We start from the raw sequence: 25,767 nt of genomic DNA, 5'->3' as shown, positions 1-25,767 counted from the left end.
GTACCAATAGTGTCAACAATTGCACCTCTGTTATGAGGCTCCGGAGGCACCCATAGGGCTCTGGAAGCTTCCAGACAACAGGACACAGGAAGTTCCTGGAGAGCGGCTGCCTAGTGAGTCCTTCCCAACATTCCAACACCCATAATGGCGAGGAAAGTTTCCCAGGGTTCTACAAGCTGCTGGGAACCTAGACTTACAGTCAGTCGTCAGAAACCCAGGAGAGCCCCACTGAGCAGTGGAAGAGGGTAGCAACCTTGAGAATAAGTTTTGGCCCTGCGGGAGCTAAAACTACCTCCAGGGAGCTGTTGTTGGCAGAAAGCTGAATTATAGATGTCCTGCTGGTGTGTGCTGCTCAAGGGCCACTTGTTGAGGCCACTTAGGACTCAGCCTGAAATGTAGGGACAGTTTTCCCCCAGCTGCCCTCTGCAAAAATCACACCAGTATGTGTCATACTTCCAACTACCAGATGCACTGACAAACAGCTACAGGAAAAAGGATGAATACCTGAGGACCTCCCCCCCAAAGCAGGGCAGCTGAGAGACCTCAGACACTCCCCAATATTCCCTGGTGGTTTCAGGAGCTCTAGGGTCACCCCACCAAGCTGGAGGAAGCGTATCCAGGTCCTGCGCCTCCAGGAGTTAAATAAAGAAACTCCAAGGAATTTCTGTGCTCCAACACTCTACACCTGAGATGATGTCACAATGAACCTTCTAGACCCATATGCACTTTGTAAATACCGCAGCAGCTGACACAAGCCAGGCCTCCAATGTGTATGCTGTAGTATCTTCCCAAACAGTGAAGGACAGATCCATGTTATCATAGTTACAGGTTATTTCTGAGGTCATATTTTTTCCGGACAGCAAATGCATACAAGGTAAATTCTTATCTAACTTTCCTTGCTTTGGAGGCAGGGTAGGGTCTCATACCATAGCTCAGATTGGCCTCAAACCCACAGTATGGATGTTGCCCTGTTTTACCTCGAACCAAGTCAGGCTTACTTTGACCTTTTTTTAAGTGTACAGTGCAGCAGCATTAAAAAATGTTTACATGGGCCAGTGAGAAGGCTCAGTAGACTGCCAAGCTTTGACAAACTGAGTTCAATCTCCATGAACTACAACTCCTGAAAGATGACCTCTGAACTTCTCCCATGCCCACACATGTAATGAAGTGTAAAAATAATAATAATAATAATAATAATAATAATAATAGTAAAACACCAACACTATCATAGTTTACAGAACTTGTAAAGGTGAAACCACACCTAGTACTTGTCCCTGCCCCAGGCTCTGGCACCCATCACTGCCTTCTATCTGCAAGGACTTTTATTCCAGGGACTTCCTGGGTGGGAAACAGCACATACCATTGGATCTGAGCCACATCACATAATTTCAAAGCTGAGCTACTTGTGTCACTGAATCCTCCAGGACCATGCATGCACAGGGATGTATGTCACAGTGCAAAGGGGGACCTAGGGCCTGCTTCCTATCAGATCACACCCCAGACAAGCTCCAGCATCAACTAGTCCCTGCCATTTACAGAATGCATGGCAGAAAAAAGGCCCAGGAAAGCCTGTGGCTGGTGACCTAAGAATAGCACTCAAGCACCTTGGACCTTGTCTGCCTGGTTAGCCCTGGCCTACCTCAGCACTCCAATTCCCTAGGGAGACACCTGGTTCCAGCATCACCTTACAGCAGAAGCAAGAGAAGCCCAGGATACTAGCCAGGAGGATGGAGAAGACCACTTCATCTTGGCCACATTCTTCCCTTAAATGGAATTCTGAGCACCCCAAATCTCCTGGAAGCCTGTGTGCAAAATGTTGCACTGGACCAGAGGGCCAACACATCTAACTCCATGTAAGGGGGACAAGACAAACCTATCCCCCATGAAGTAATGACAGGGAAAGGAAAAACAAGAGCATCAATAAGCCCATCCTCAGCCTGGAATCCCGAGCACCAAGGCAGCCTATCCCATAGGCAGAGTCCAGCATGGAGGCTGTGTTTCTAACACAGTAATTAGTGACTGTTGGAGAGGCCCCAGCCTACACTACACTGTGTTCTGGCACTGGTTTTGCCTGTCTTTTCAAGAAAGAGAGGTTCAGAGCAAAAGCCAGGCATGGTGATGCTACCTACAACTGCAGCATTCATCAGGGACCTCCACGAGTTGAGAGGCACAGCCTGAACTAGAGTGAAACCTTGTCTTAAAGTTTTATTATTTTATGGATGTTTTTTCTGCCTGTATGTCATGTGTGTGACTGAGGTCAAAAGAGGGCATCAATCAGACCATCTAGGACTTTGGTTGTGAGCCACCATGTGGATGCTAGAATCAAACCCAAGTCTTCTGCCAAGAGCAGCCATGGCTCTTAGTTGCTAAGCCATTTCTCCAGGCCCTATCTCAAATTAAAAATGAATAAATAAAGTCAAGTACAGTGGTGCATACCTGGAAGGCTAAGACAGGATGACTGCCTCGAGAGTTCAAGGCCAGTCAGAGGTACATAAGCCTCTGCCAAAAGAGAGAGAGAGACAGAGAGAGAGAAGGAAGGAAGCTGGGTGTGGTGACACAGCACAGGTCTTTAATCATAGCACTCGATATGTAGAGGCAGTTCAAGCCAGAGATGCACAGTGAGAACCTGAAGAAAGACAGACAGACAGACAGACAGAGAAGGGAGGGAGGGCCTGCAATGAACGGCTTAGTCAGGGCACAGTCAGTCAACAATTCAATCCCCAGCAACCACACAGAACCAGGTGAGGTGCTAGTTAGCCCAGCACTGGGGAGGTGGAGACCTGAGGCTCCTTGAGGCTCACTAGTCAGCAGTCAGCCAAGTCAGTGGAGCTACAGGCCCAGCAAGCAAACCTTTCTCAAACAAAAGGTGAGACCCACAAGACGACTCCAAAGCAAAGGCACTAGCCAAAGTCTATCACCCTGAATTTAAGCCCTGTACCTGCAAGTTGTCCTCTGACCTTTCGTGTGTGCAAATGTGGCAGCGCACACATGCACATGCACAAAAATATAATTTAAAGATTTTGTTTAAAACAGGGTCTCATGATGTAGCCCTGGCTGTCCTAAAACTCACTGAGATCTGCCTGTCTCTGCCTTATGAGTGCTGGGATCAAAGGCATGTGCCTCCACACCCAGACAGAATATTTTAAGATGAGGCAGAATTTAAAAAGACAATCAGAGCTGGCCTGCATGTGCATGCACAAACTGCCCCACACACAACCTTTACTTTTATTTATTCATTTATTTTCAAGACAGGGTGTCACTATATAGCCACAGCTGGCCTGAAACTCACTATTAATAGATCAGGCTGGCTTCAAACTCACAAAGATCTGTCTCTGCCTCCCAATGCATGTTTTTTGTTTTGTTTTGTTTATTTTATTTTATGTGAATGGGTGTTTTCCCTGTACATCTGTGTACCACATGTGTGTTTGGTGCCCACATATGCCAGAGAGGGCATCAGATCCCCTAGAAGTAGAGTTACAGAAGGTTGTGAGCCACCATGCATGTGGTGAAAACCAAACCCAGGTGCTTTGTAAGAGTAGCCAGTGCCCTTAACCATTGAGCCACTCCTCCAGCTGCCTGGGACTCCAATCATTTTATTTCAGTGTGGAGGCATACACGGAGGTCACAGAACAACTCTGTAGAGTTGGTTCTCTCCTTTCACCATGTGGGACCCAGGGATCAAACTCAAGTCATCAGGCTTGGCAGCAAGCACCTTTACCTACTGAGCCTCCTCACTGTCCCACAAAAGCTTATTTATAAAAAAAAAAAAAAAAAAAGAAAGTCTAAGAAACAGCCACAGGCAGATCTGAGTCTAGAGTAAGATTGTTCTCCCTTTAACCACCACCTCTGGAGGAATGAAGGACCTTAGCAACTCCACAATCCCAGGACTTGGTGCCTGTAGGCAGCTGGACAGACCTGTACCCTCAGGAACCTCAAGGATCTATCTACCAGGCTGGCAACCCAAAATAGTTAACAAGTGACTAAGGTCTATATGCTGGTAGCTTTTGAAACACTCAAAAGTGTTGGCGGGTGGCGGCGCAGTAGCAGTAGTAGCAGTAGTAGCAGTAGCAGCAGTAGCAGCAGTAGCAGCAGTAGCAGCAGCAGCACCTTTAATCCCAGCTCTCAGGAGGCAGAGGCAGGCGGATTACTCTGAGTTCCAGGCCAGCAACTGCCAGCATTACTCCCATCATACCCAGGAGGTACCACCAACACCCACCCACCATTAGGAAGCCATCATGACCCTCAAGGTCCCATTCACTGTTACCCTTTCCCATGAGGTACTTCCCTTGACACCCCACTTGACAGGTGAGAAATCTTCATGAAGCTAAGAAGTCAAAGCCACTGCCTAGGTCTCTCGGGTGTAGACAGTGGTAGAGAGAGTGCTCTGCACCTGAGGCCCTGGGTTCTATTCCTGACTCTGATGGGACCCTAGTCCCAGGCTCTCCATAGCCCAGGACAAGTCACAGATCTGAACCACTGTAGCACCGGGCACAATCAGACTTGTAGACTGTCTCACAGCTGGGAAAACATTCTCATACTAAGACATGTATATCAGACCTAAGAGTTCTCTCCTAAACATACACATTGACTTAACCCTTTCCCAACTTTCCAGAGATTCCCTGTGCACACCTACACGATCTGGGGGCCTCCAGGCAGACTCAGGGACTGCTGCAGATCAAGCCTCACCTTTTCTTTTAAAACCTTGGTGAGTCCCAGGAGCACAGCCAACCACAACCACCAGCCTAACAAAACACTATCTTTGGAGTACCTGCCTGACTGCCTACAAGCAGAGGGTAGGGGTTTAAAGACTTCACAGACAAATCCCAGGCTGGTTCATAAGCCAACAGTCACCTTTACCTTCATCTCCAACATATACATACACCGAGCTCAATACACCACAGGAGCCAATTAGGGTCACACAAAGTATGTTATGCAGCCAGAGTGGTAGGAAACTGAGGCATGAGAATCCAAAGTTTAAGATAAACCTGGAGACCCTGCCTCAAGAAAATAGACAGTGGTGGGCGGTGGTGGCGCAAGCCTTTAATCCCAGCACTTGGGAGGCAGAGGCAGACAGATCTCTTGTGAATTCGAGGCCAGCCTGGTCTACACTGAGTAAGTTCCAGGATAGGCTCCAAAGCTACACAGAGAGACTCTATCTCCAAAAAAAAAAAAAAGAAAAAAGAAGGAAGGAAGGAAGGAAATAGATAAGTGAATGAATGAATAAATAAAAGAAAGAAAAAAAAAGTTATTTGCTAGGTACAAAGAACTTCTCAGGATAAGTGGTGGTTACCAGAGCACAGCACAGCCTCACTCCCACCCCAGCCTCCAAGCAGGACCCTGAGAGGGACCTGGTGATCATTTACATGCTAAGTCATTTTGACCTAAGTCTGCTACCAAAAACCACATCCCCTCCCCATCTGCAAGCCAGTATCCTGGGAAGAACTCCCATCTTACCTCTCAAGCCTTCCAGAAGAGCCAAAACTCAAAACCATCTGAGTTTTCAGTTCATGAAAAACATTACAACAGCTGTTAGAATAACATGTTTCAGAGGAATTATTGTATGTGTACACATGTGCACACAAATAGTGACTAAGTATGTGTGAATGCAGGCACGAGTGTGCCGTGGCATACATGTGAAGGTCAGAAATGGCATCAGTCTCACCTTCCACCTCAAGGATTATGGCAGGCTAGCTGGCTGTGTGCACTAGGAGTCTTTCCAGTCTCCATCTCATCACCCATAGTGAGTGCTAGGATTAGACACTGCTCCTGCTGAGGGTTCAAACTCAGGCCCTCAGGCCTGCTTAGCAAGTGCTTCCCCCACTGAATCACCTCTCCAGCTCCGAGTATCTTAAGCTCTGGGTCTTATGTGTGTGCACTGAAGGAAAGCAAGTGCTCTTAACTGCAGAGCCATCTGTCTAGCCCCACTTCCTTCTTTTTTTTTTGCAGCAGAGAGGTGTACATGAGCATGTCACAGCTCACATGTGCAGGTCAGTTCTTTCCTTCCACCATGGAGGTCCCAGGTATGGAATTCAGGCTGCCAGATTTGGCAACAAGCATCTTTATCTGGCAAGTCACCATATTAGCCCCTTCCCTGGGTCTTTCTGGAAAAGGCTCCAACTCAAATCGGACACCAAGTACAATGGCTCACACATGGAGGGCTAAAGCAGGATGACCCTGAGTTTGAGCCCAGTCTGGGCTCTTATGAGACTGTCACTCCTGTCATCCCAATACCTAAGATACGAAAGCAAGAGATCTGGAGTTCAAGGCTAGCCCTAAATACATAGCAAGTCCCAGGTCAGTCTAGGCTACATGAGACCTGTCTCAAAAAAGAAATTACATAAATAAAAAATTAAAATCCTCCAAGCTTGAATAGCCTCAGAATCTAGAACACATGAGCTCCTAACCAGCTCTCGGGGCTCTAGTATCATACCCAAGTCTCTTCCTAGACCCCGAAATTGCTCGAAAGTTCTTTTCCCAGCTAAGGAAAGGTCTGGGTTCTTCTGATTTGTATCCACCTGTCCCTCCTACTATTTCCTAGTCAGAAAAACAGAGCAGGTTGTTCCTGCATATCCAAGTGGCCTGACATTATTTTAACTATCCCTACACTCTCACCTTGCCCAAAGCACTACTGTCTGGGGAGGAGTACAGAATACAGACTAGACTCCAAACACACCTTCTCCAGGGTCAAACTTACTCCCTGAGCTCACAAGGGTGCATGCAGATGGTCACATGGGCTCACCACATGTCCACTCAGGGCAACAAAGCAGAAAAAGGCCACCCAGAGCTATGGGCTATCTCACTCACATCTAGCCCCTCTAGGACCCAGGTTCCTCCATCCCTGCCTAACCACCAGTTCTATATACCTAAAACTCAGGACCCAATCTTGGAATCTGTATTACGCTCCAGTCACCACTCAACTGCCATTCTAAATAGGCTCCCACTGTCCTTCCTATCTTAGGGTACTTGAGGGCCACCTTACCTATCACAGGATCCCAGGGCTCAGCAGGGCAGAACCTGGAAGAGACTCCTAACAGTTGTTAAGCAAACAAAGTGCCCTAGTCTCTGGCTCCAGTTAACCACCACCAATCTGCCCACTGTGTCTCGGACACCTGCCCCCACTTTTTATTCAGGCAGGCAAACCCAAGGCCACGGGAGCACCAATCAGCCTTTGCCAACCAGGGCTTCCCTCACAGAAGCACACACAGTCCTGTGCAGGTACACCTTCAGGTTCTCCTGTGTAAGTGCTCAACAGTGACCCAACAACCCCAAAAGGCAGCTAAGCAGGAACTGGGGCCACTTGGTCACATCTGTGTTCCCATTATCCCAGCCTGCCAGCTAAGCAGCTCTGTTCAGAGAATCCCATTTTGTTCCATCCAGTCACTTCATAGTGTGCTGATGAAAAGCCTGAGCTGTACTGTACTCCAGGACTATAACTGTAGCTTAGGCTATTCTTTGTCCATGGATTTTGTTTGTTTGCTTGCTTTGGTCATGTTGAACCTCAGGGCTCATGTGCTATGTAAGGGCTCTATCCCCAGCCTCTGAATAAACTTAAAACAGCTCAAAAGGAGTGGGAGCCCTTTCAGTGGTAGTGCTCTTGCCTAACATGCACAAGGTCTTGGGTTCCACACTCCCCAATAAAAAATGACTTTTAAAACAGCCAACTGGTGCCCACGAGCAGTTCCATCTCCTTCCTGCTTCTGCTGTAAGTCATGACAACATACAGGGAGCTCTCATCATTGCCAACAAGAAGCAGCCTCTAAGCCACTCACTGCACAAGTTCCTTCTCTGGGTCCACCTGTCCTTGTTGCTGTCTGTATCTCTGGAGAGAGAATCCACACCTCATATCCCCAAACACTCTGTCATCAGAAAAGTCACCTACCCAATCCCAAAGCCAAGAGCCTGGCTTCCCTAGGATCCCTGGAGCCTCTTCGGCTCCATCTCTCCTGTGATGTTGTGAGAAGCACCCTAGTAACTGAATCGTCTTTTCTGAACATAAAGGCCATACAAGAGGGGCAGCCTGACATGACCGGGGTTCTAACTCCAGCATGGATCAGGAGATTATGCAAGACACTGAGCCCTCTACCAACATCATCCTTAACAGGATGTGTCAATCTTACCTCTCCCTGGACTGACTCAGGCATTGTCAGAGCTGCTGAGTGGCTGACAGGTGCTCTGCTTGCTGCTCCCCATTGCCAGGGCCAATTCTGGACCTCAAGTATGCCTGCAGTTAGGTACAGTTACTTTCTTAATGAGACAAGGAAGTGCTACTTAAGCTTTAAACCATCACCCACTGGATTTCTGGGACAGGAAGCCCTGAGATTCCTGCAGCAGCCCTGCATCACTTCCTCCCCACGTCCTGTCCTCTAAGCAGACACCCACAATGACCTCAGGCTCAAAAGCAGACAAGGCCGGGAGGGAGGAAGCTAGCCAGTGGACCTACAAAACAAACCTAACCCTAAGCAAACCTAAAGTAAAGGGCAAGCCAGACAGACCAACCAGGGTACTGTAGGAGTGGACAGCTGCCAAGCTCTCTTTGCTACTGCAAGTCAGTGGTGGGAAGTCTACCCCCTTTGGGGGATGTCTTAATTTCCAGTCTGTACCATGAAGAGTTTCCTGGCTCACACTGAAGCGTGGGGTTCAGCAGAGCAGAGCACAGAGGAAAGCCCACAAAGGATGCTGCTACAACTGTCTGCTGCCCCAAAAATTACAAATTACTTTTTTTTTTTTCTGAGACAGGGTTTTTCTGTGTAGTTTTGGTACCTGTCCTGGATCTTGCTCTGTAGACCAGGCTGGCCTTGAACTCAGAGATATCCACCTGGCTCTGCCTCCCAAGAGTGCTGGGATTAAAGGCATGTGCCACAATCACCCGGCACAAAAATCTCCCCCCCCAACCCCCACCACCGTGTGTGTGTGTGTGTGTGTGTGTGTGTGTGTGTGTGTGTGTGTGTGTGTGTGTGAGAGAGAGAGAGAGAGAGAGAGAGAGAGAAAGAGAGGGAGGGGTACATGTTCATGTGTGTCAATACAGGTGCATGCATGCCAAAGTGTATGTGTGGCAGTAAGGGACAACCGTAAGTTTCAGTCCTCACTATCCACCTGGAGACAAAGTGCCCTGTCCAAGAGTTCACTGCTATGTACACTAGGCTAGCTAACCCTTGAAATTCCTAGAATTCTCCTGTACCCTCTCCCATCTTTGTAGGAACAATAGGATTACAGACGCAAGCTCTGTGTCCAGCTTTACTTAGGGGCTCTAGGTATCCAAATTCAGGTCCTCACACCTGCTTCACCCACTGAGCTACCTTCTGGACCCCCAAAAGGTACTCTTTTATTATGGCTAGGCCCAGGGCCTCAAGCATGCTAATGCCATTAAGCAGCACCCTCAGCCTATCTGCTCCTAATGCAACAGCCTGATAAACATGATCACACTGCCATCCACACTCAGGACTTAATACCAAAAAATATTTCAAAACGGCCAGCAAGATGGCTAAGCACAGTAAAAGCACTTACATGCTACAGGCCTGGCAACTAGAGTCCATTCTCTGGAACCCAGTTAAAGGTGGAAAGAGAGACATGCCCACAATTACAAATCATGCATACACGATAATAAACAGCTGGGTGCGGTGATGCACACCTTTAACCCCATCACTCAGGACAAAGACAGGTGAATCTCTGTGAATTAAGGGCCAGCCTGCTCTATAGAGTGAGTTCCAAGGACAGTGCAGCGAAGTGTACATAGAAAGACCCACAGGGCTGTGGTGGCGCACGCCTTTAATCCCAGCCAGGCAGATCTCTGTGAGTTCAAGGTCAGCCTGGTCTACAGAGCGAGATCCAGGACAGGTACCAAAACTACACCGAGAAACCCTGTCTCAAAAAACCAAAAAGAAAGAAAGACCCTATCTCAAAAATCAAAAATGAATAAAGCAGGCCAGGCTACTGAGGTCAAGCTCCCACCCTCTTCCTGAGGATTCAGCACCAGGAACTACTTCTACAGGTGGAAAGGAGGAAAGATTGCACAAAATTCTACTGCAAAAACAGAAACAGAAACAGGTTGGAGATGGCTCAGTGGTTAAAAGAACTGACTGTTCTTGTACAAAACTCTGGTTCAATTCCCAGCACCCATATGATGGTTCACAACCATCCATCCAGGGGTCCCACAGTCTACTTACTGCCTCTGCAGGTACCAAGTATACAGACAGTATACACAGTCATTCATGCAAACAAACATAAAAATATAAGTCTTTGAAAAATAATCTCCTCTGGGCACGATGACACACTCCTTTAATTCCAGCACTCAGGAGACAGAGTGGATCAGGTGGCTCTCTCTGAGTATGAGACCAGCCTGGTCAATATATCAAGTTCTAGGCAGCCAGAGCTACACAGTGAGACTCTGCCTCAAACAAACATGCAAACTTTCCTGGAGGGAAGCAGGAGCCATCAGTTCATCTACCAAGCAAGTTAAGAAAGAGGCAACCATACCAAGAACTGTGCTCCCATCAATGGGCATAAGAGAACCCAGGACCGAGCTGGCTCAAGAATCCTCTGAGGAAACTCCACCACTTACAGGATTTGACCTACTCACAAGCTAGAGTACCAAATGAGACACTGCAGAAAAACCTCAGGCGTCCAGTCAACGACACCCAAGCCAAGTATGCCACAGGCCAAAGTGACTCAACCCATTCAATCCAGTTCTTAGACAATTTGGTTTGGCTAAGCACTCATGGAACACACCTGTGATCCCAACCTTTAGGAAGCAAAGGCAGGAGGACCACCACAAATTCAAGTCCAACCTGGGCTACAGTCAAAAAAACAGAAAACAAGAGGCTAAATAAATGGCTTAAAAGGTAAAAGGACCCGCTGCTTAGACATGAGAACCTGAGCTCAGTTCCCAGCACCTTATAATAAGTACATCACAGCTACTTGCCTACCCCAGTGCTGTTCCTCACTGAATGCCAGCCAAGCTGAAAATAAGCAAGTTCCAGGCTCAGGAAGACTCTAGCAAAGAAACAAGGTAGAGGGTGTGCACACAGAACAGCTGTGCACATACACACATTTTTTTGACATTCTGTTTTCCTAGTCAAACCTCCAAAAGCAGCTAGAAAAAAATGTTCCGTCTATGGACACAAATGAGGATAAGCACACAAGAAACTATAGCTCTGCATCTCACAAAACCTACACCTAGAAATTCAAAGGACAGAAATTGTAGACCTGCGTCCAGCTCACCAGCTGAAGTGAACAGTCAGCTAAGGTAAGGATGTGTTCTACAATGCCAAGTCAAAGGCCATGTGCTGCTGAAGCTATGTCTGGGGCAGTGCTGAGGTAGGTCAGAAGGCAGGTTTAGCACACAGGTGCTCCTCTTTCTTTCAGGATAGCCCAGGCTACTGAGGTCAAGCTCCCACCCTCTTCCTGAGGATTCAGCACCAGGAACTACTCCACACTCAGGGCTGGAGAGATGGCTCAGCAATTAGAGCACTGGCTGCTTTTGCAGAAGACTCAGGTTCTGTTCCTAGCATCCACATGGTGGCTCACCTGCAACTCCAGTTCCAGGGGATCTGATGCCCTTTTTTGACCTCCACAGGCACCAGGCATGCACATGGTGCACAAACATACATGCAGGCAGAACACTAATACACAAAATTAAATAAATAAATCTAAACCAACCAACCAACCTCCACACCCTTGGCTTGTGGTACGATTCCGCCATAAAGAAAACCCAGCCACATGGTAGTGTACTCCTTGAGAGGCAGATTCAGGCAGGTCTCTGTAAATTAAGAGGCCAGTCTGTGGTGGCACACGCCTTTAAGACCAGCATTTGGGAGGCAGGCAGATCTCTGTGAGTTCAAGCCCAGCCTGGTCTACTGAGTGAGTTCCAGGACAGCTGAGGCTACATAGAGAAATTTGGTCTCAGAAAAAAAATAAAAATTAAAAAAAGGAGGCCAGCCTGGTCTATATGTCAAGTTCCAGGCCAGCCAGGGCTACAGAGAAACCCTGTCCTCCTCTACCCCTCCTCCAAGAGAAAAAGACCCAGCTGCTGAATCTGAGTGATTCACTAGGAGATTTCGGCCCCAAGGTAAGGAGAAGAGGGGAGACCCCGACTGTTGACACTTCCCACTTTCCTCACAGCTATCCTAGAAAGTCGAAATCCCTTGCCCACAGATGAGTAAGTTGAGGATATATGGCCAGGTGGCCCACCCAAGACAAAAAACAGTTAAACTAAGCAGTGACAGACAGCTCTGCCTACTCAGGCTGGCTGAAGAGTACCTGGAGAGCTGTTCTCTAGAAGGGACTCTAGAAAAATGAAGGGCCCTAGTGCTCCCAGAGGTCACTATGGACACACACTACAACCCACCAGCAGCTACACCATGACAAAGACAGTTGAGTAGGACCCACAGCTCCCAAAGGACTCATGACAGATCTGCCCTGAAGCGGGAGTGCTGGGCTCTATAAGAAAGCTGCTTCCTTTCATGAGGGCAGAGCCAACCTGGCCATTTGGTGTTACCAGAGAGGCCTGTGACTAGCAGAGAAAACAAAGTGAGAAAGATGGGGGATGAGTTCTTCAGAGAACAGCCCAGAAGGTGACACTCCCAAGCACCTCCTCATGGTATTGGACTTTGCCTCCTTCATCTGGATGGAACATGAGGCCAGGCTGTCACACAAAGCTGAGGCGAAATTCCACAAGGCACACAGACACTGATGATCTGTTGCAGGGTGAAGGTGCTCCATACAGGAATACACTATGGCCTGGCATCCCGAACCGCACTCCACTGTGCTGAAGCCCATGTCCACACCCCAGGCATGAAGAGATTGTGAGCATTCCTTATCTCACTAACTCCCAACACAACCTCCCCAAGCAGATAGAAAGCACCACCCCCTTTCCAGAAAAGGAGACCAAAGGGCGGGTCAGCAGCAGCCAGTCACTAGCAAGTGGCAGGCGGGGCTCACACCCAGGCAGAACAGGCTAAGTCAGACCAGTCTAAAGCACTTAAAAGCACCACCTCAGGTAGGCGACAGGAACAGAAAGATCAAACTAGCCAGGTGGGGGTCTAGAAGAGTTGTCAACAAATCCTTCAGACAAGCAGCCTTTACCCTCTCCCCCAGCCACAGCTCTCCACTTGGCACTTTGCTAGCCTTGAGGACAAGTAGCTCCAGAGTTCTACAACCCCAAACCTCCACAACTCCCACCTCAACCTGCTAGGAGCTCTTCTCCATTCCCGACCCCCGAGCCCAGATGGGTGCTCTGGCTCTGAAAGAGGCGTCACCAGACCTTTCCTATGAGGAACCCCAGAACTGAAAACTAGAACAGAATATGGAATCTAAGTCCCTAAGGAGGACACCTGGAAAACAGCAAGTGCTTCTCTGAGGTTGAAGAGAAGGCTGGTGCAGCCCACAGATGTGGCAAGAGGCCCTGGCTGGGCAACCTGAAGGCTCCCAGTCCCATCCTGAGGCTACCTATGAGTATTCTATTAAAATAAATTCCTTTGTCTTCTAAAAGACTAACCTACATTTTCATCAGACAAAAAGAGGTCACAAATACAGCCTGGAAAGCTCTGGGAAGGGGAGGGACAGGGGACTAAGCCCAACATTCTCCTGGATCACACTGGCAAGAGTCTTCTGGTGCCTAGAAAAACGGACACTCTTTTTTCCTGAAGATACCAGTATGGGGACTTCTACTTTGCTGTGTGATCAGTTCAACCATCACTGCCTTCCTCGTTCAATCCAAAGAGGCCACTTTGTACAAGTGGAGCAGGAAGTCAGTCCTGCTACCTGACAGTCTGTCACCTCCTGAAGCAGCATCCATGCTTAACCAATAACCACACTCAGCCTCAAACTGTGGCACTGACAACTTGTTCTTCTGGTTCTTGGGAGGAAGGCCCAGCCATGCTCCTCTAAGACTGCACCTATAGCCTGTTTCATAATCTTCCCAGCTCTCCACACTGAGCATAAATTACCTCACTTATGAGGGCAAAGAAAACAGCCCTGCTGCTCCTGTGAGGGACAGAAAACTGGAGTCCATAGCCAGGCGGTGGTGGCGCAAGCCTTTAATCCCAGCACTTGGGAGGCAGAGCCAGGCGGATCTCTGTGAGTTCGAGGCCAGCCTGGTCTACAGAGCGAGATCCAGGACAGGCACCAAAACTACATGGAGAAACCCTGTCTCAAGGGGGGGGGGGGGGGGGGGGGGGGGGACTGGAGTCCAAGCAGGGGCTTTCTCAACACCCAGGCACTCAGTGGCTGGTCTGGTCTGGTCTTAAGCCCAACTCTCTAGAAGGGCTAAAAACCAAGACTTCTGAAGTCAAGATCTTAATTTTCTCCAGAAGAACAGATACCACATTGCTGAATGGCATTGCTGCTTTCCCACCTACATCCTTTCAGACCCAGAGAGGTCTTGGCCTGGTCTCTGTCTGGCCCCCTTTGATGAGTGCCACTGCTCTCAGGGGAAATCCCAGCTGCCAGCCTGCCAAGCCTGTCCACAAGATGGGGGGGAGTGGTCACACAACAGAGGGCCCACACACACACACATGATCAACACACACTGAACAATTCCAGTCTGCCTTCAGCTCAAGCACTCTCCATCCAGAAACTCTCCATTTTTCTCTTGATGTACTCAACCCCTACTTATCCTGTGACCCCCAAAGGGAAAAGCCCCAGCCCACAAGGTCACACAGCCCTTCTCCCTCTGTCCCCTCTAAGTTTTCTTAGCCCACTACCCTCACTGTACCTCTCCTGAGAAGTGATTCCTAGTACAGAGCCAGAGGCACAGTATGCACACCGATACACACTGAATAAATCAATCTGCAAATCACTATTTGCAATGCCAGAAATTCACAGAATAAATGATGCAGAACAAGTCAGGCAGCTACTGAAGAACTGAGCATCTAAGTCTTAACAATGTGCTTTATTACTCAAATAAGGGCTGAGGATTATACAAAGTTTGAGGCCAGCCTGGGCTATAGGGTGATTCTAAGCCAGCCTTGGCTAGAGTGAGACCCTGTCTCAAAAAGAAACAAAACCAAACCAACATAAAATAGCTCCTTCCTGGGGGTGGGTGGGGCAGCACACAGACACAACAGCTTCCAGAAAGCTTCCTGAGGAGGCTCAGACCCAAACACTGCACAGATCTGTCACCATCATAATATGCTTCATCACAGGACCTGCCAAATGACACATTAATAGAGATGACATGACACTAAAGAAATGTCATCAGAGTGGAACTAACAAGGCATGGTGATCAATCAGTAATGCACAAATGCTCCCATTTCCTGCACTACACTGCTTCCAAGGCTAAAGGCAACCCCTGAATTAAAGAGAAGGTTGTGGCAGGGTTCTCAGCTGGGAAAGATACTTGCCCCCAAGCCTGAGCATCTAAACTTTTTCTCTGGAACCCACACGGTGGAGGAGAAGCAACTCCAGAAAGTTGTCCACTGATTCCACACATTCATGAGCGCAAACACACCAAAAAAAAAATAACATTTTTTTAAAAATGCTTCAGAATTTCGGGGAGCAGATGAAGAATAAGAGGTGGGTAGTGAGTGAAGAAAGCCTAGGGAACTGCTCTCAAAATTCCCACACTTAACTGTTTCCTCTAGAGAACTCTGAGTCCGCAGCAGCCTAGTGGCTGTGCCCCTCAAAGGCCAGCTGGATTCCGTTCTCCGGGGACACAGCAAGGCTGGCATGGTGTTCTTGTCACCAGATTACGCCGCCTCCATGCAGAGGTACAAGGAGCTTGGCTCATGTTCTGGAGCTGGGGGAATTCTTATAAGCAGGCTGAAAACAGCAGCCTTCCCCGACTCTAACGCTGAGAGGAACCACAAGCCCATCTTTGCCCCTCCACTAAGAGGCGGAAACCGGGAGAGGGGGACAGGGAACGTGGGGAGGGGACACACAGCAGGGCCTTCAGAAGCTTTAACTCCTCAACTGGAAAGTAGATAGGTATTACGAACCCTACATCCCAGGGATCATTTCTTCTTCTACTTGCTATATTTGCAAAGGAAACTTGGCACTTGCACACAGCAGGTTCTCCTATCTGAGGGCCAGGTCTAAGCTATGGACTGGAGGGTATTCACATACAGTGCTGTGGTATAATGTTACTTTTAAAAAAGTTGTACTCTCTGAAGGGCAGGATGAGATCAAAACAAGACTGAAGCTCAGCATATAGGGTTCTGTCCACAACCAGTTGTCACTTTGTGAATGGACACACACACACATTAACAGGGATGTGGGGAGCGCCGTGTACTCCAAGAAGGCAAAAGGAAGTAAACGCTGTGAAGAAAAATTCAAGGCTCTGGAGACTCACCCGGACTTTGTCCTAAAGAATCCAAAGCCTCAAGATAAGGGTGAACTACCTGCAGTGGGTCAGGTACGTAGAACTTGCAGCCTCTGCTAAACTGCAGGGGCAGAGAGGAAACAGACTGCCATACAGGTCCCAATAAGGGATCCCCATTCATTTCTGGGTCTCAGTGAGCACAGACCCATATCGGTGTCCGGCTGCGGCTGAGGCCTGCCCAGAAGCCTTTCCTTGTTGAAGTGATCAATTCCGATTCTTGGCATTAATCCCTTTAAAGGCCAGCTGCTGCTGTCTAGTCACTGATGCCAACCCGTTCCAGGTGGAAGAAAAAAAGAAATTAATAGAGCCACCTCATAGACCCGGAGGCAAATTTAAAGTGGAGGGCCATGAGGAAGCCAGGAACCAGGAGAGGGGGAAGGGTCCCCTGGCTCCCCGGGGTCAAGCAGGAAGGGCGCGAGCCCAAGCAGGACGAGGGGGGGTGCGGAGGGGAGGGCCAGCCCTGCAGGCGTGGGCGCGCGGGGACTCTTATTCTGACACGGGATCCTCCGCCGCCGCAGCCGCCGCCGCCGCCGCCGCCGCCGGATTCAACGCCGCCGCGGGGCCGGGACCCCCGACCCTCGCGTGGACCCTCGCCCCACGCCACTGGCCCACGTGCTGCGCTCCCGCCGCTCCCGCCGCCCCCGCCGGTACGGCCTCCCAGCCCGAAAAGCTCAAGAGGCAACGAGATTGCTTGGCCACTTCCCGGGACCCCGGCCCCCAGACCCACGTGCGCGGGCGGCGGGGAACTTTCCCGCGGCGCGAGCGAAGCGAACCGCAGCGCAGCTCGCCGTATGCGACCGAGCTCCCACTTTCCCGCGCCCCCGCCCCGCCTGGCCAAGTTTGCTGGGAACTTACCGGGCCGCGCACCGACCGGGCCCGGGGGCAGCGCGCGTGTCCACGGAGCGGGGGGCGGGGGGCGCCGGCCGCGCGTGCTCGCTGCGCCTGAGGGGCCGCCCGGGCCCGCGGCGCTCGCTCCGCCGCTCCGCCCGCCCGCGCCGCCGGCCAGATAATGCGCCCCTCGGCCGCACACATGGAGCCCGGCGCCGGCGTCACCGCCCGGGACATGCGCACCAGGTCAGCGCGCCCGGCCCGCGGCCCCCAAAACACCGGGGAGCTCTTAAAGGCGACGCCGCCCGCCCGCGCCCGGATGGGCGGGGCCCTGGGAGGGGAGGGGCTCTTGTGGGCGTGGTCTGTTGTGGGCGTGGTTCTGGAGGCGGGGTCGGGCGGGCCTCCCCGGAAGCGCCGCCCTCCCCGCCCGGTAGATCGGCGACTTAGCGCTGGGCTGCTGGGTTTTCCACAGGAGCTACTGCGCGCCCCCTCGGGCCGTGGCCAGCTTGGCGCGAACAGCCCGGCCGCGCCCAGGGCTGACTCACGCTGACCTCGCCTGGGCCCTGCGCGGCAACTCTGAAACACGCGCCCAGGGCCTCGCGAGCCTCCCTCTCCAGAACTTCGGTGTTGACCTCCTGGGAGAGGGTGCTATCGGCTGAGCGGTTCCCTGCCCCCCCCACCCCCACCCCCGAGCCGCGGACAGTTCTTAGAAGAAACAACCTACCCACGGAGCCTACCCACCTCCAGACACGGTGATGGACCGCTGTCCCCCTCCAGTCATCCACACCTGGCCTATGCTTCTGGAGAAAATGAAATCCCCAAGAAAACAAACCTGCGCCCAGACCTCTCCAGTTAGCACCGAGAAGACAATATAACCAGAAAGGAAGCGAGTTTGGGGAAGTCATGAAGCACCTAACACCAATTTACAATTTCAACGGGGAAAAGTACAAAGTTCATAGAAAGTCTATTGTCAGAGCAGCAAGATGGCAAGACTAATGCCCCGAGTACCATTCTCACAAGTTGTCCTCTGGCACAAACATGCACTCATAAATAAATGTTAATCTAAAAAAAAAGAAAACACATCTGCAGCAATGGCTCCGTAGGTACCAGCACCCCTACGGTGGCTTACAACCGTCCATAACTACAGTTCCAGGGGATCTATGCCTTCTTCTGAACTCAAGCACATACCTAGTGCACAGACATACATGCAGACAAAACACTCATACAAATCATAAAGAAAACTTAAGAAAAGAAAGCTAAGGGCTGGAAAGTTGGCTCGGTGGTTAAGGGGACTTCTTGTTTGTCGTGAAAGACCTGGGTTCTATTCTCAGCACCCACATGGAGGCTCCCCATCTCCTCAGGCACCAAGTGCTCATGTGGTACACAAGGACACACATGCAGGCTAAACACTCGTACATATCAAATAAACATTTTTTAATCTAAAAATTAAAAAATAGAATAGAAAGCCTTGAGGCAGGTGGGTCTGAATCAAGGCCAGCCCGGTCTACAGATGGAGTCCCAGGACAGCTAAGGCTAGGCTACACAGAGAAACCCTGTCTTGAGATGGGGGGGTGGGGGGGAGAAAGCCTAGTGTCACAAAGCAGTTGACAATATTCAAATCACCAAAATAGGCTCCTGCCATGTTCCTATTCCAGCCTTAAAACAGTTTGTGATGTGACAGACGCCTGGACTCCTGAAAACTGTTGAAGTGGCTTTTTTATAACATACATAACTGAAACGTGTCACCACACAACGGTAACATAATCTAATGGCTTCCGTTGTGTTTAGTTGAGAAAACCATCAATGTACTCCCACCCACAAGTGGATCTCACCCCAAATTTGAAAAATATTTCCTATGGAACAAGCTTTACAGAAATGCTCGTCCTCAACACTGCCTTCCTAAAGCCCTTCTGAATTATCTGTGGAGTTCCACATACATTGGCAACTTTGTCACTGATCCCACGGTACACCTAAACTTCCAAGTTTAATGCAACATCTTGCAGGACCTCGGAAGAGGAGCATTCTTCAACTTCAAAAAGATACAAAATACCAAAGGGGGAACTTGAGAAAGAAATGTGAATGTTTCGATTCAAACAAAGCTCTCGAACTTGACCAGCTGTATGTAGTTCAGGAGCCTGCAGGGCCATGCCAGTGCAAAACTGGGTAGGCAGTATCCAGGGCTTCCACTATACACAGCACTGTTGCTCTAACGTAATCCACAGTGATTAATCAGATGGTGTGCATTACAGCAAAACAAGCAAAATGCTACCTCACCTACTGAGGTGGTTCCTATCAATGCCAACCACGAAAAGAACCAAGTCTGGTCAAGTGGGAGACCTGAAACTCCAGGCCAAGGTAAGAATTCCAGAGTCTGAGCTGTTGAGCCCTTTGTGAGTCACCAAGGTGACAAACTGTCCTGTTTAAAGAAGGAGGCCTCAGCTGTGACATACTAATGACACTGTCTTGTAGACTGGTGACAGGTAGGCTGCTTCAGCTGAGAAAGTATTGAGTGGAAAGCAAAGGTAAAACACCACAAGGTTTCCTTCTGTGACAGCAGCAGAGCCAGGGGAACAAATGATGAAGTAATGGTAGATGCAGGCCCTTTGGGGGTCCCTTTTTGACTTAGCTGCTTGGATGGAAATCTCTCTGCCTGGGTGCTTTGGGCAGGCTCTTAAGAAACATGAGGCAATCACCTACTCACTCCACTGTCCATCTGCAGACACCCTAATTAACAGCCATGTTTTCCTCTGCTCTCTCTGCTCTACGAACAAACTGTTAGTGAAACACTTTCGAAACACTTCTCTAACAGGAGCTGTAGCTCAACAGTGGAACCCTTGCCCAGCATGCCAGAACCCCAGGGAAGAGCAGAGAGAAAGAAAAGTAAAAAAAAAAAAAAAAAAACTTTGCTAATAATAGCCAGGCCTCCTTATATCCTAACCACTGTAAAAATAGTCTAATCATCTTTTAAATACACTATTAAATAAACTAACATCTGAGCCTGTTCCTACACAATGAAGGTACTGAAGGGGAGAAGAAGAAAAAAACCTTGGGGGCTAAACTCCATGTTCATGTCTCCTTTTATAGCAAAAGCTGGGGCTGGCCCATGGACCCACAGCGAGCACAGGAGCACAGGAGCAGGGCAGTGTGCCCTGCTGAATGATGGTCTCACTGCACTTTAATTTTTTTTCTTTTTCTTTTCTTTCTTTTTTTTTTTTTTTTTTTGTTGTTGTTGTTGCTGTTGTTGTTTTGATTTGGTTTGGCCTCAAACTCATCCACCTGCCTCTGTCTCTCAAGTGCTGGGACTAAAAGTGTACACCACCATGCCCGGCAACACTACACTTTTCAATTCAAAAGTTCCTTTCAAGTTTCTGGTGAACAAAACTTAAAATGCATTCCTACCAAGAACTAGGAGAACAAGGGTCCCAAGAGCTTCACAGGTGAGAGGCCAGCAGAAACATACTCTACAAGCTGACAGAAAGACAGAACGACCCCAGTTTACAGAATGCATTCCTAAGAATCAGGTGCACATCTATCATCCAGCACTCAGGAAGCAGAGCAGAAGGATCAGGAGCTCATGGCTAATTTGAGTCACAGGAGATCCAGTCTCAAAAAACTAGAATGAGGAAGAGAGAAGGGGGACACTCAGCTGGACTCAGCTGCAGCTCAAGAAATAAGCCAGTGACTAGCAAGCTAGAGGCCCTAGATTATGTTCCCAGCAGTATTAAAAAAAAAAAAAAAGAGCCATCTGGCCTAGGGACACAGGCCCATCATCCTGCTACCAGAGAGGCTTGAGGTACCCTGAGCTACAAAGTGAGTTCAAGGCCAACTTGGGTAACTTAAACAGTGTCAGGTCCCCCAAGAAATTTCTTTTCACAAAGTCAGGCATTTAGACAGACCCTGTTTCAAAGTAAAGCAGAAAGCTAAAGCTAGGTTAGTTCTAGAGGGCTTTCTTATCATGTGGATGTCCTGGGTTCTATCCCCAGTGTAGGAAGCCCTGGGTGAAAGTGTAAAGAATGGATGAAGTCCTGAGTAACTGTGTAGAGTGGATGAAGTCCTGGGTGACTGTGTAGAGAGTGGATGAAGTCCTGAGTGACTGTGTAGAGTGGAAGAAGTCCTAGGTGACTGTGTAAAGATTGGATGAAGTTCTGGGTAACTGTGTAGAGTGGATGAAGTCCTGGGTGACTGTGTAGAGAGTGGATGAAGTCCTGAGTGACTGTGCAGGGAGTGGATGAAGTCGTGAGTGACTGTGTAGAGAGTGGATGAAGTCCTGGGTGACTATGTATTGTTTGCATGGGCCCAGTCAAGTCAAGGACCCAATGTGTGGACACATGGGAATTGGCAAAGCCTTTTCCTGGGGTGAGGTTCAGAGGCATTGCAAATCCTTCCTCTGATCCCAGTTCAAATGTTGGCAGTTGTACAAAAACTAGTAAGCACAGCTTCCTCCTCCAGGACACTACAGGAGACTGCTCCCCTATAGAACCTCCTACCCAGGCTAGCTCACTCCTCCTCCTGTGCTACACATAATAATAAACACCCTCAGGGGCCAGGTTGTAGTATAGTAGTTGCCATAGATCAGAGCAAGCACAGTCCACCTGATCCCAACTTCTCTGTATGTGTCTGTTCTTTCCTCATTGTCTTACCACCCCAGTCTGATTTCCAGGACCAAGGCATGCAGTATGATACACCCCAGTATGAAGGAAAGAGAGGGGAAAGGAAGAGAAGGAAGAAAGAGGAGAGGCCAGCAGGTTGAGGAGTCACAGAGGAAGAACTAAGCCCCTCTCTGACGATGAGATATTTGAGGAAGCTCCTAACAGATGAATTATAGAAAGCATTCCAGGCATCCAGAACAGCAGAGCAGCAGGCTGGATTGAACTATAACAAAATACTTGGAAAAGGGGGATGAAAAGGCCAGCTTCAAGCTGGCAGGAGGGCTCATTAGGTAAAGATGCTTACTGCCAAGCCTGACAACCTGAGTTCAATCCCTGGGACCCCACATGGTAGAAGGAGAAAATTAACTCCTGTAATTTTTGTGTGTGTGTGTGTGTGTGTGTGTGTGTGTGTATGTGTGTGTGTGTGTACAAATAAATAAATGTTTAAAGAAAATACTAGTGGCAGGGCCAGGCTGGTGGTATTGCTCATTAATAGAGTAGAACTCATGCTTGGCATAGATGAAGAATTGGATTCTATTCCCAGAACCAAGACAATAAAAGTGGGGTTGGTATCTGGACATGACAGCACATGGCTGCAGAACCAGCTGTTCAAGAGGCGGGAAGATCATTTAAACTCAGGAGTCTGAGAGTAGCATATGAAACTAGTGAGTCCAATCCCAGCACCACAGATAAATAAACTCAAGAGTCTGAAACCAACTGGATATAGTATCTCATAGATATAATCTTGGAACTTTTCATGTATTTTTATTTATTATGTATGAGTATTTGTGGGCATGTACAGAAGTCCATCACCTGTGCAGAAGTCAAAAGAGGGTGTATGTGCTGGCTAGTTTTAGGTCAACTCAACACAAGCTAGGTTCATCTGAATGGAGGGAAACTCAAATTGAGAACAAGCCTCCATAAGATTGGGCTAGGCAAGTTTCTAGTGCATTTTCTTAATTACTGACTAATAGGGAGGGCTCAGCCCATTGCAGGTGGGTCCACCCCTGGGCTGGTGGTCCTGGGTTCTATTTTTTTAAAAAAGCAGGCTGAGCAAGCTGTGGGGAGCAAGCCAATAAGCAGCACCCCTCCATGGCCTCTGCGTCAGCTCTTGTCCCAGGTTCCTTCGCTATTTGAGTTCCTGTCCTGATTTCCTTAGATGATGAACAGTGATGTGGAAGTGTAAGCCAAATAAACCCTTTCCTCCCCCACTTGCTTTGGTCATGGTGTTTCATCATAGCAACAGAAACCCTGACTAAGACAGTATGGGATCCCCTGAACTGCAGTTACAGATGGTTGTAAGCCACCATGTGGATACTGGAAAAGCAGGTAAGTATTTTTTTTTTTAATTTTATGGTTTTGTTCTGTTTTTTTGTTTTGTTTTGTTTTTTTGCCTGCATGTATATGTCTGTATGATGGTGTCACATCCCCTGGAACTGCAGTTACAGAACTGGGAACTGAACCCAGGTCCTCTGGAAGAACAGTCAGTGTTCTTAACTACTGAGCCACCTCTCCAACCCCACCAGTAAGTATTCTTAAATGCTGAACCATCTCTTCAGACCTAACCCTAGACCTAACCCTGGAACCTGGAAAGCTGAGGCAGGGGAATCATTGCAAGTTCGAGGACAGCCTAAGTTACAGTAAGACCCTATCCCAAAAACAAAAACAAAAATCTGCATATAATGAAGTGTCCATGTAGGTTCACAAGCAAAGCAGAAATGACTGTAGGCTTTGACCACTTTGAGATTACTATTATCAAACAGTGGTGCAAGGCCCCTATTTGTTTCTTCAGAAAATCTTTACAGGAATAAACAAGGCAAGTGTGGTGATGCAGGCATGATTCCCCAGCACTCAGGAGGCAGAGGAAGGAGGACTGCTTAAAACTGAAGCCAGCAGGCTGGGTGGTGGTGGTGGTGGTGGCGGCGGCGGCGGCGGCGCATGCCTTTAATCCCAGCACTCAGGAGGCAGAGCCAGGTGGATCTCTGTGAGTTCAAGACCAGCCTGATCTACAGAGTTCCAGGACAGGCTCAAAAAGCCAAAAAAAAAAGGAAGGAAGGAAGGAAGGAAGGAAGGAAGGAAGGAAGGAAGGAAGGAAGGAAAGAAAGAAAGAAAGAAACGAAGAAAGGAAGAAAGACAGACAGCCTGAAGCCAGCTTGGGATACAGAAAGACCCTTTCTCACAAAACAAAAGAAAATGAAAGTACACGGGGACGAGGATGAAGCCTCTGTGGTAGAACACTGGTCTAGAATGCATAAAACCTGGCTTTGATTCTGGGCAACACAGAAGAAAATAATAAATTGTACCAAACTTTCTTTCTTTTTTTTTTTTTGGTTTTTCGAGACAGAGTTTCTCTGTGTTAACAGTCCTGGTTGTCCTGGAACTTGCTTTGTTGACCAGGCTGGCCTCGAACTCACAGAGATCCACCTGCCTCTGCCTCCCAAGTGCTGGAATTAAAGACGTGCGCCACCAACACCCAGCTCTAACTTATTCTTTAAAAAAAACCACTACAGGCTGGGCATGGTGGCATACCCTTTAATCCCAGTACTAAGCAGAGGCAGATAGATCTATCTCTGAGAATTCAAGTTGGTCTACAGAGCTCCAGGGCAGCCAGGGCTGTTACACAGAGAAACCCTATCTTGAAAAACAAAAACAAGACAAAAAAAAAAGCACTAGAACTGCCCAGATGGCTCAGTGGGTGCCGATGCTTGCCACACAAGCCTGGTGACCTGAGTTCAATCCCCAGAAGCCATGTAAAGATGAAAAGGAGAGGGCTGGAGAGATGGCTCAGGGGTTAAGAGCCCTGGCTGTTCTTCCAAAGGTCCTGAGTTCAGTTCCCAGCACCCACATGGTGGCTCACAACCATCTGTAATGAGATCTGGCGCCCTCTTCTGGCATGCAGAACCTGCATACATAATAAATAAATACATCTTTAAAAAAAAAAAAAAAAAGAAAAAAAAGAAAAGGAGAAAACCCACTGCATGAAGTTGTCCTCCGACCGCCACATGAAAGTCATGGCACAGGCTCACACAACATGTACATATACATACACAATAATAAGTTGTTTTTTAATTAAAAAGGGGGGGAGAAACCCACTCATCAAAACCCAATACCAGTCTGTTGCTCTACATGTTGCCAACCACCATGTCCCACTCCTGACAGTATGGAATTCCAAGTCCACCTACGCTCATCCTGTGCCTCCAGAACATGCTTTTAAGTCTCCAGGTGACTCTGATGTTGTCCTTGCTCCCACAGGATTCCCAGCAACCTCAGTGCCCTAAAGGGTTAAGCAGTAACTGCTCTGAAGTCTTGCTGCAACCAGGAAGCACATCTCCTGCTGTCCTTGGCTGCATGTATCACTATTGGGCAAGCAATATTCCTTTTGTATCTACGTGTGATTTACAAAATGCCACCTACTTTTAACATTAAGTCTCTCAAAAGTTTATAAAACAAATGTTTTATATAAATTAAAGGAGAATAGCAAAACAGACAGGAGAGAAAGAAAAAAGGGAGGGAGAAAGGAAGGTCAAAGAGGATGGGAGGTCTAGCCTAGCTGCCAGAGGCTCAGGGCACCTGCTCAGAGAAAGCTTAGTCTTCAGATGGACCTGACTAGCCTATAAATACCCCTGGCTCATATATTAAGAAAAACAAGTTTCCAAACTTTCCCATAGTTCACATCCCACTCCTTACCCAGAAGAGAGAAGATGCACCCTCCCCAGTGCTTCCCTTCTAGGATGAGAAGCCCTGCCCTACACAGAGATAGGGGCTATTTCCACTTTATTTTCTCCTTCACAGCACACAGCCATGCCTCCTTACATGCAAAGCAGCCCCCACACTGTAGCATGAGAACAGGAAGACTTCACTTAAGCCAGGCCTGCTGGCAGAGGCTGGGAATCCCAGCTACTTCTGTGGCTGAGGCAGAAGTACTCCAAGTTCGAGAACTGCCTAAGCTAAAGAGGGGAGTTCAAGGCCAGTCTT

The 25,767-nt window shown here is 48.7% G+C and overlaps 2 protein-coding genes across 9 annotated transcripts in view; one reads left to right on the top strand and one right to left on the bottom strand.

Annotated features, from left to right (window-relative positions):
• The window catches only part of Gatad2a (GATA zinc finger domain containing 2A), a 97,877-nt gene that overhangs the window by 55,243 nt on the left and 16,867 nt on the right, over positions 1-25,767 (bottom strand). Inside the window, exon 1 of one of the 8 annotated variants that reach the window (XM_052752701.1) lies at positions 17,171-17,441. The exons of 3 other annotated variants lie outside the window; for them this stretch is intronic. The gene's annotated coding sequence lies outside the window, so the exon portion shown is untranslated. Of the gene's footprint in view, positions 1-17,170; positions 17,442-25,767 lie in introns of those variants that run through there. 4 more of the 8 variants (XM_052752695.1, XM_052752704.1, XM_052752700.1 and 1 more) reach the window with 4 other exon arrangements.
• On the top strand, positions 16,663-17,325 carry LOC128119347 (basic proline-rich protein-like). The gene has a single exon (XM_052752757.1). It carries the CDS (start codon positions 16,663-16,665, stop codon positions 17,323-17,325), a length of 663 nt encoding a protein of 220 aa, XP_052608717.1.

The sequence above is a fragment of the Peromyscus californicus genome, unplaced genomic scaffold (genome assembly GCF_007827085.1).
Source record: "Peromyscus californicus insignis strain IS unplaced genomic scaffold, ASM782708v3 Scaffold_23__1_contigs__length_62951481, whole genome shotgun sequence".
Lineage (NCBI taxonomy): Eukaryota > Metazoa > Chordata > Mammalia > Rodentia > Cricetidae > Peromyscus > Peromyscus californicus.
Note: the sequence above shows the minus strand (reverse complement) of the source record. Positions and strands in the feature narration are given on the sequence as shown.

Coding starts and splice junctions, on each gene's coding strand:
- LOC128119347 (XM_052752757.1), top strand. CDS start 16,663: ATGAGGAAGCCAGGAACCAGGAGAGGGGGAAGGGTCCCCTGGCTCCCC.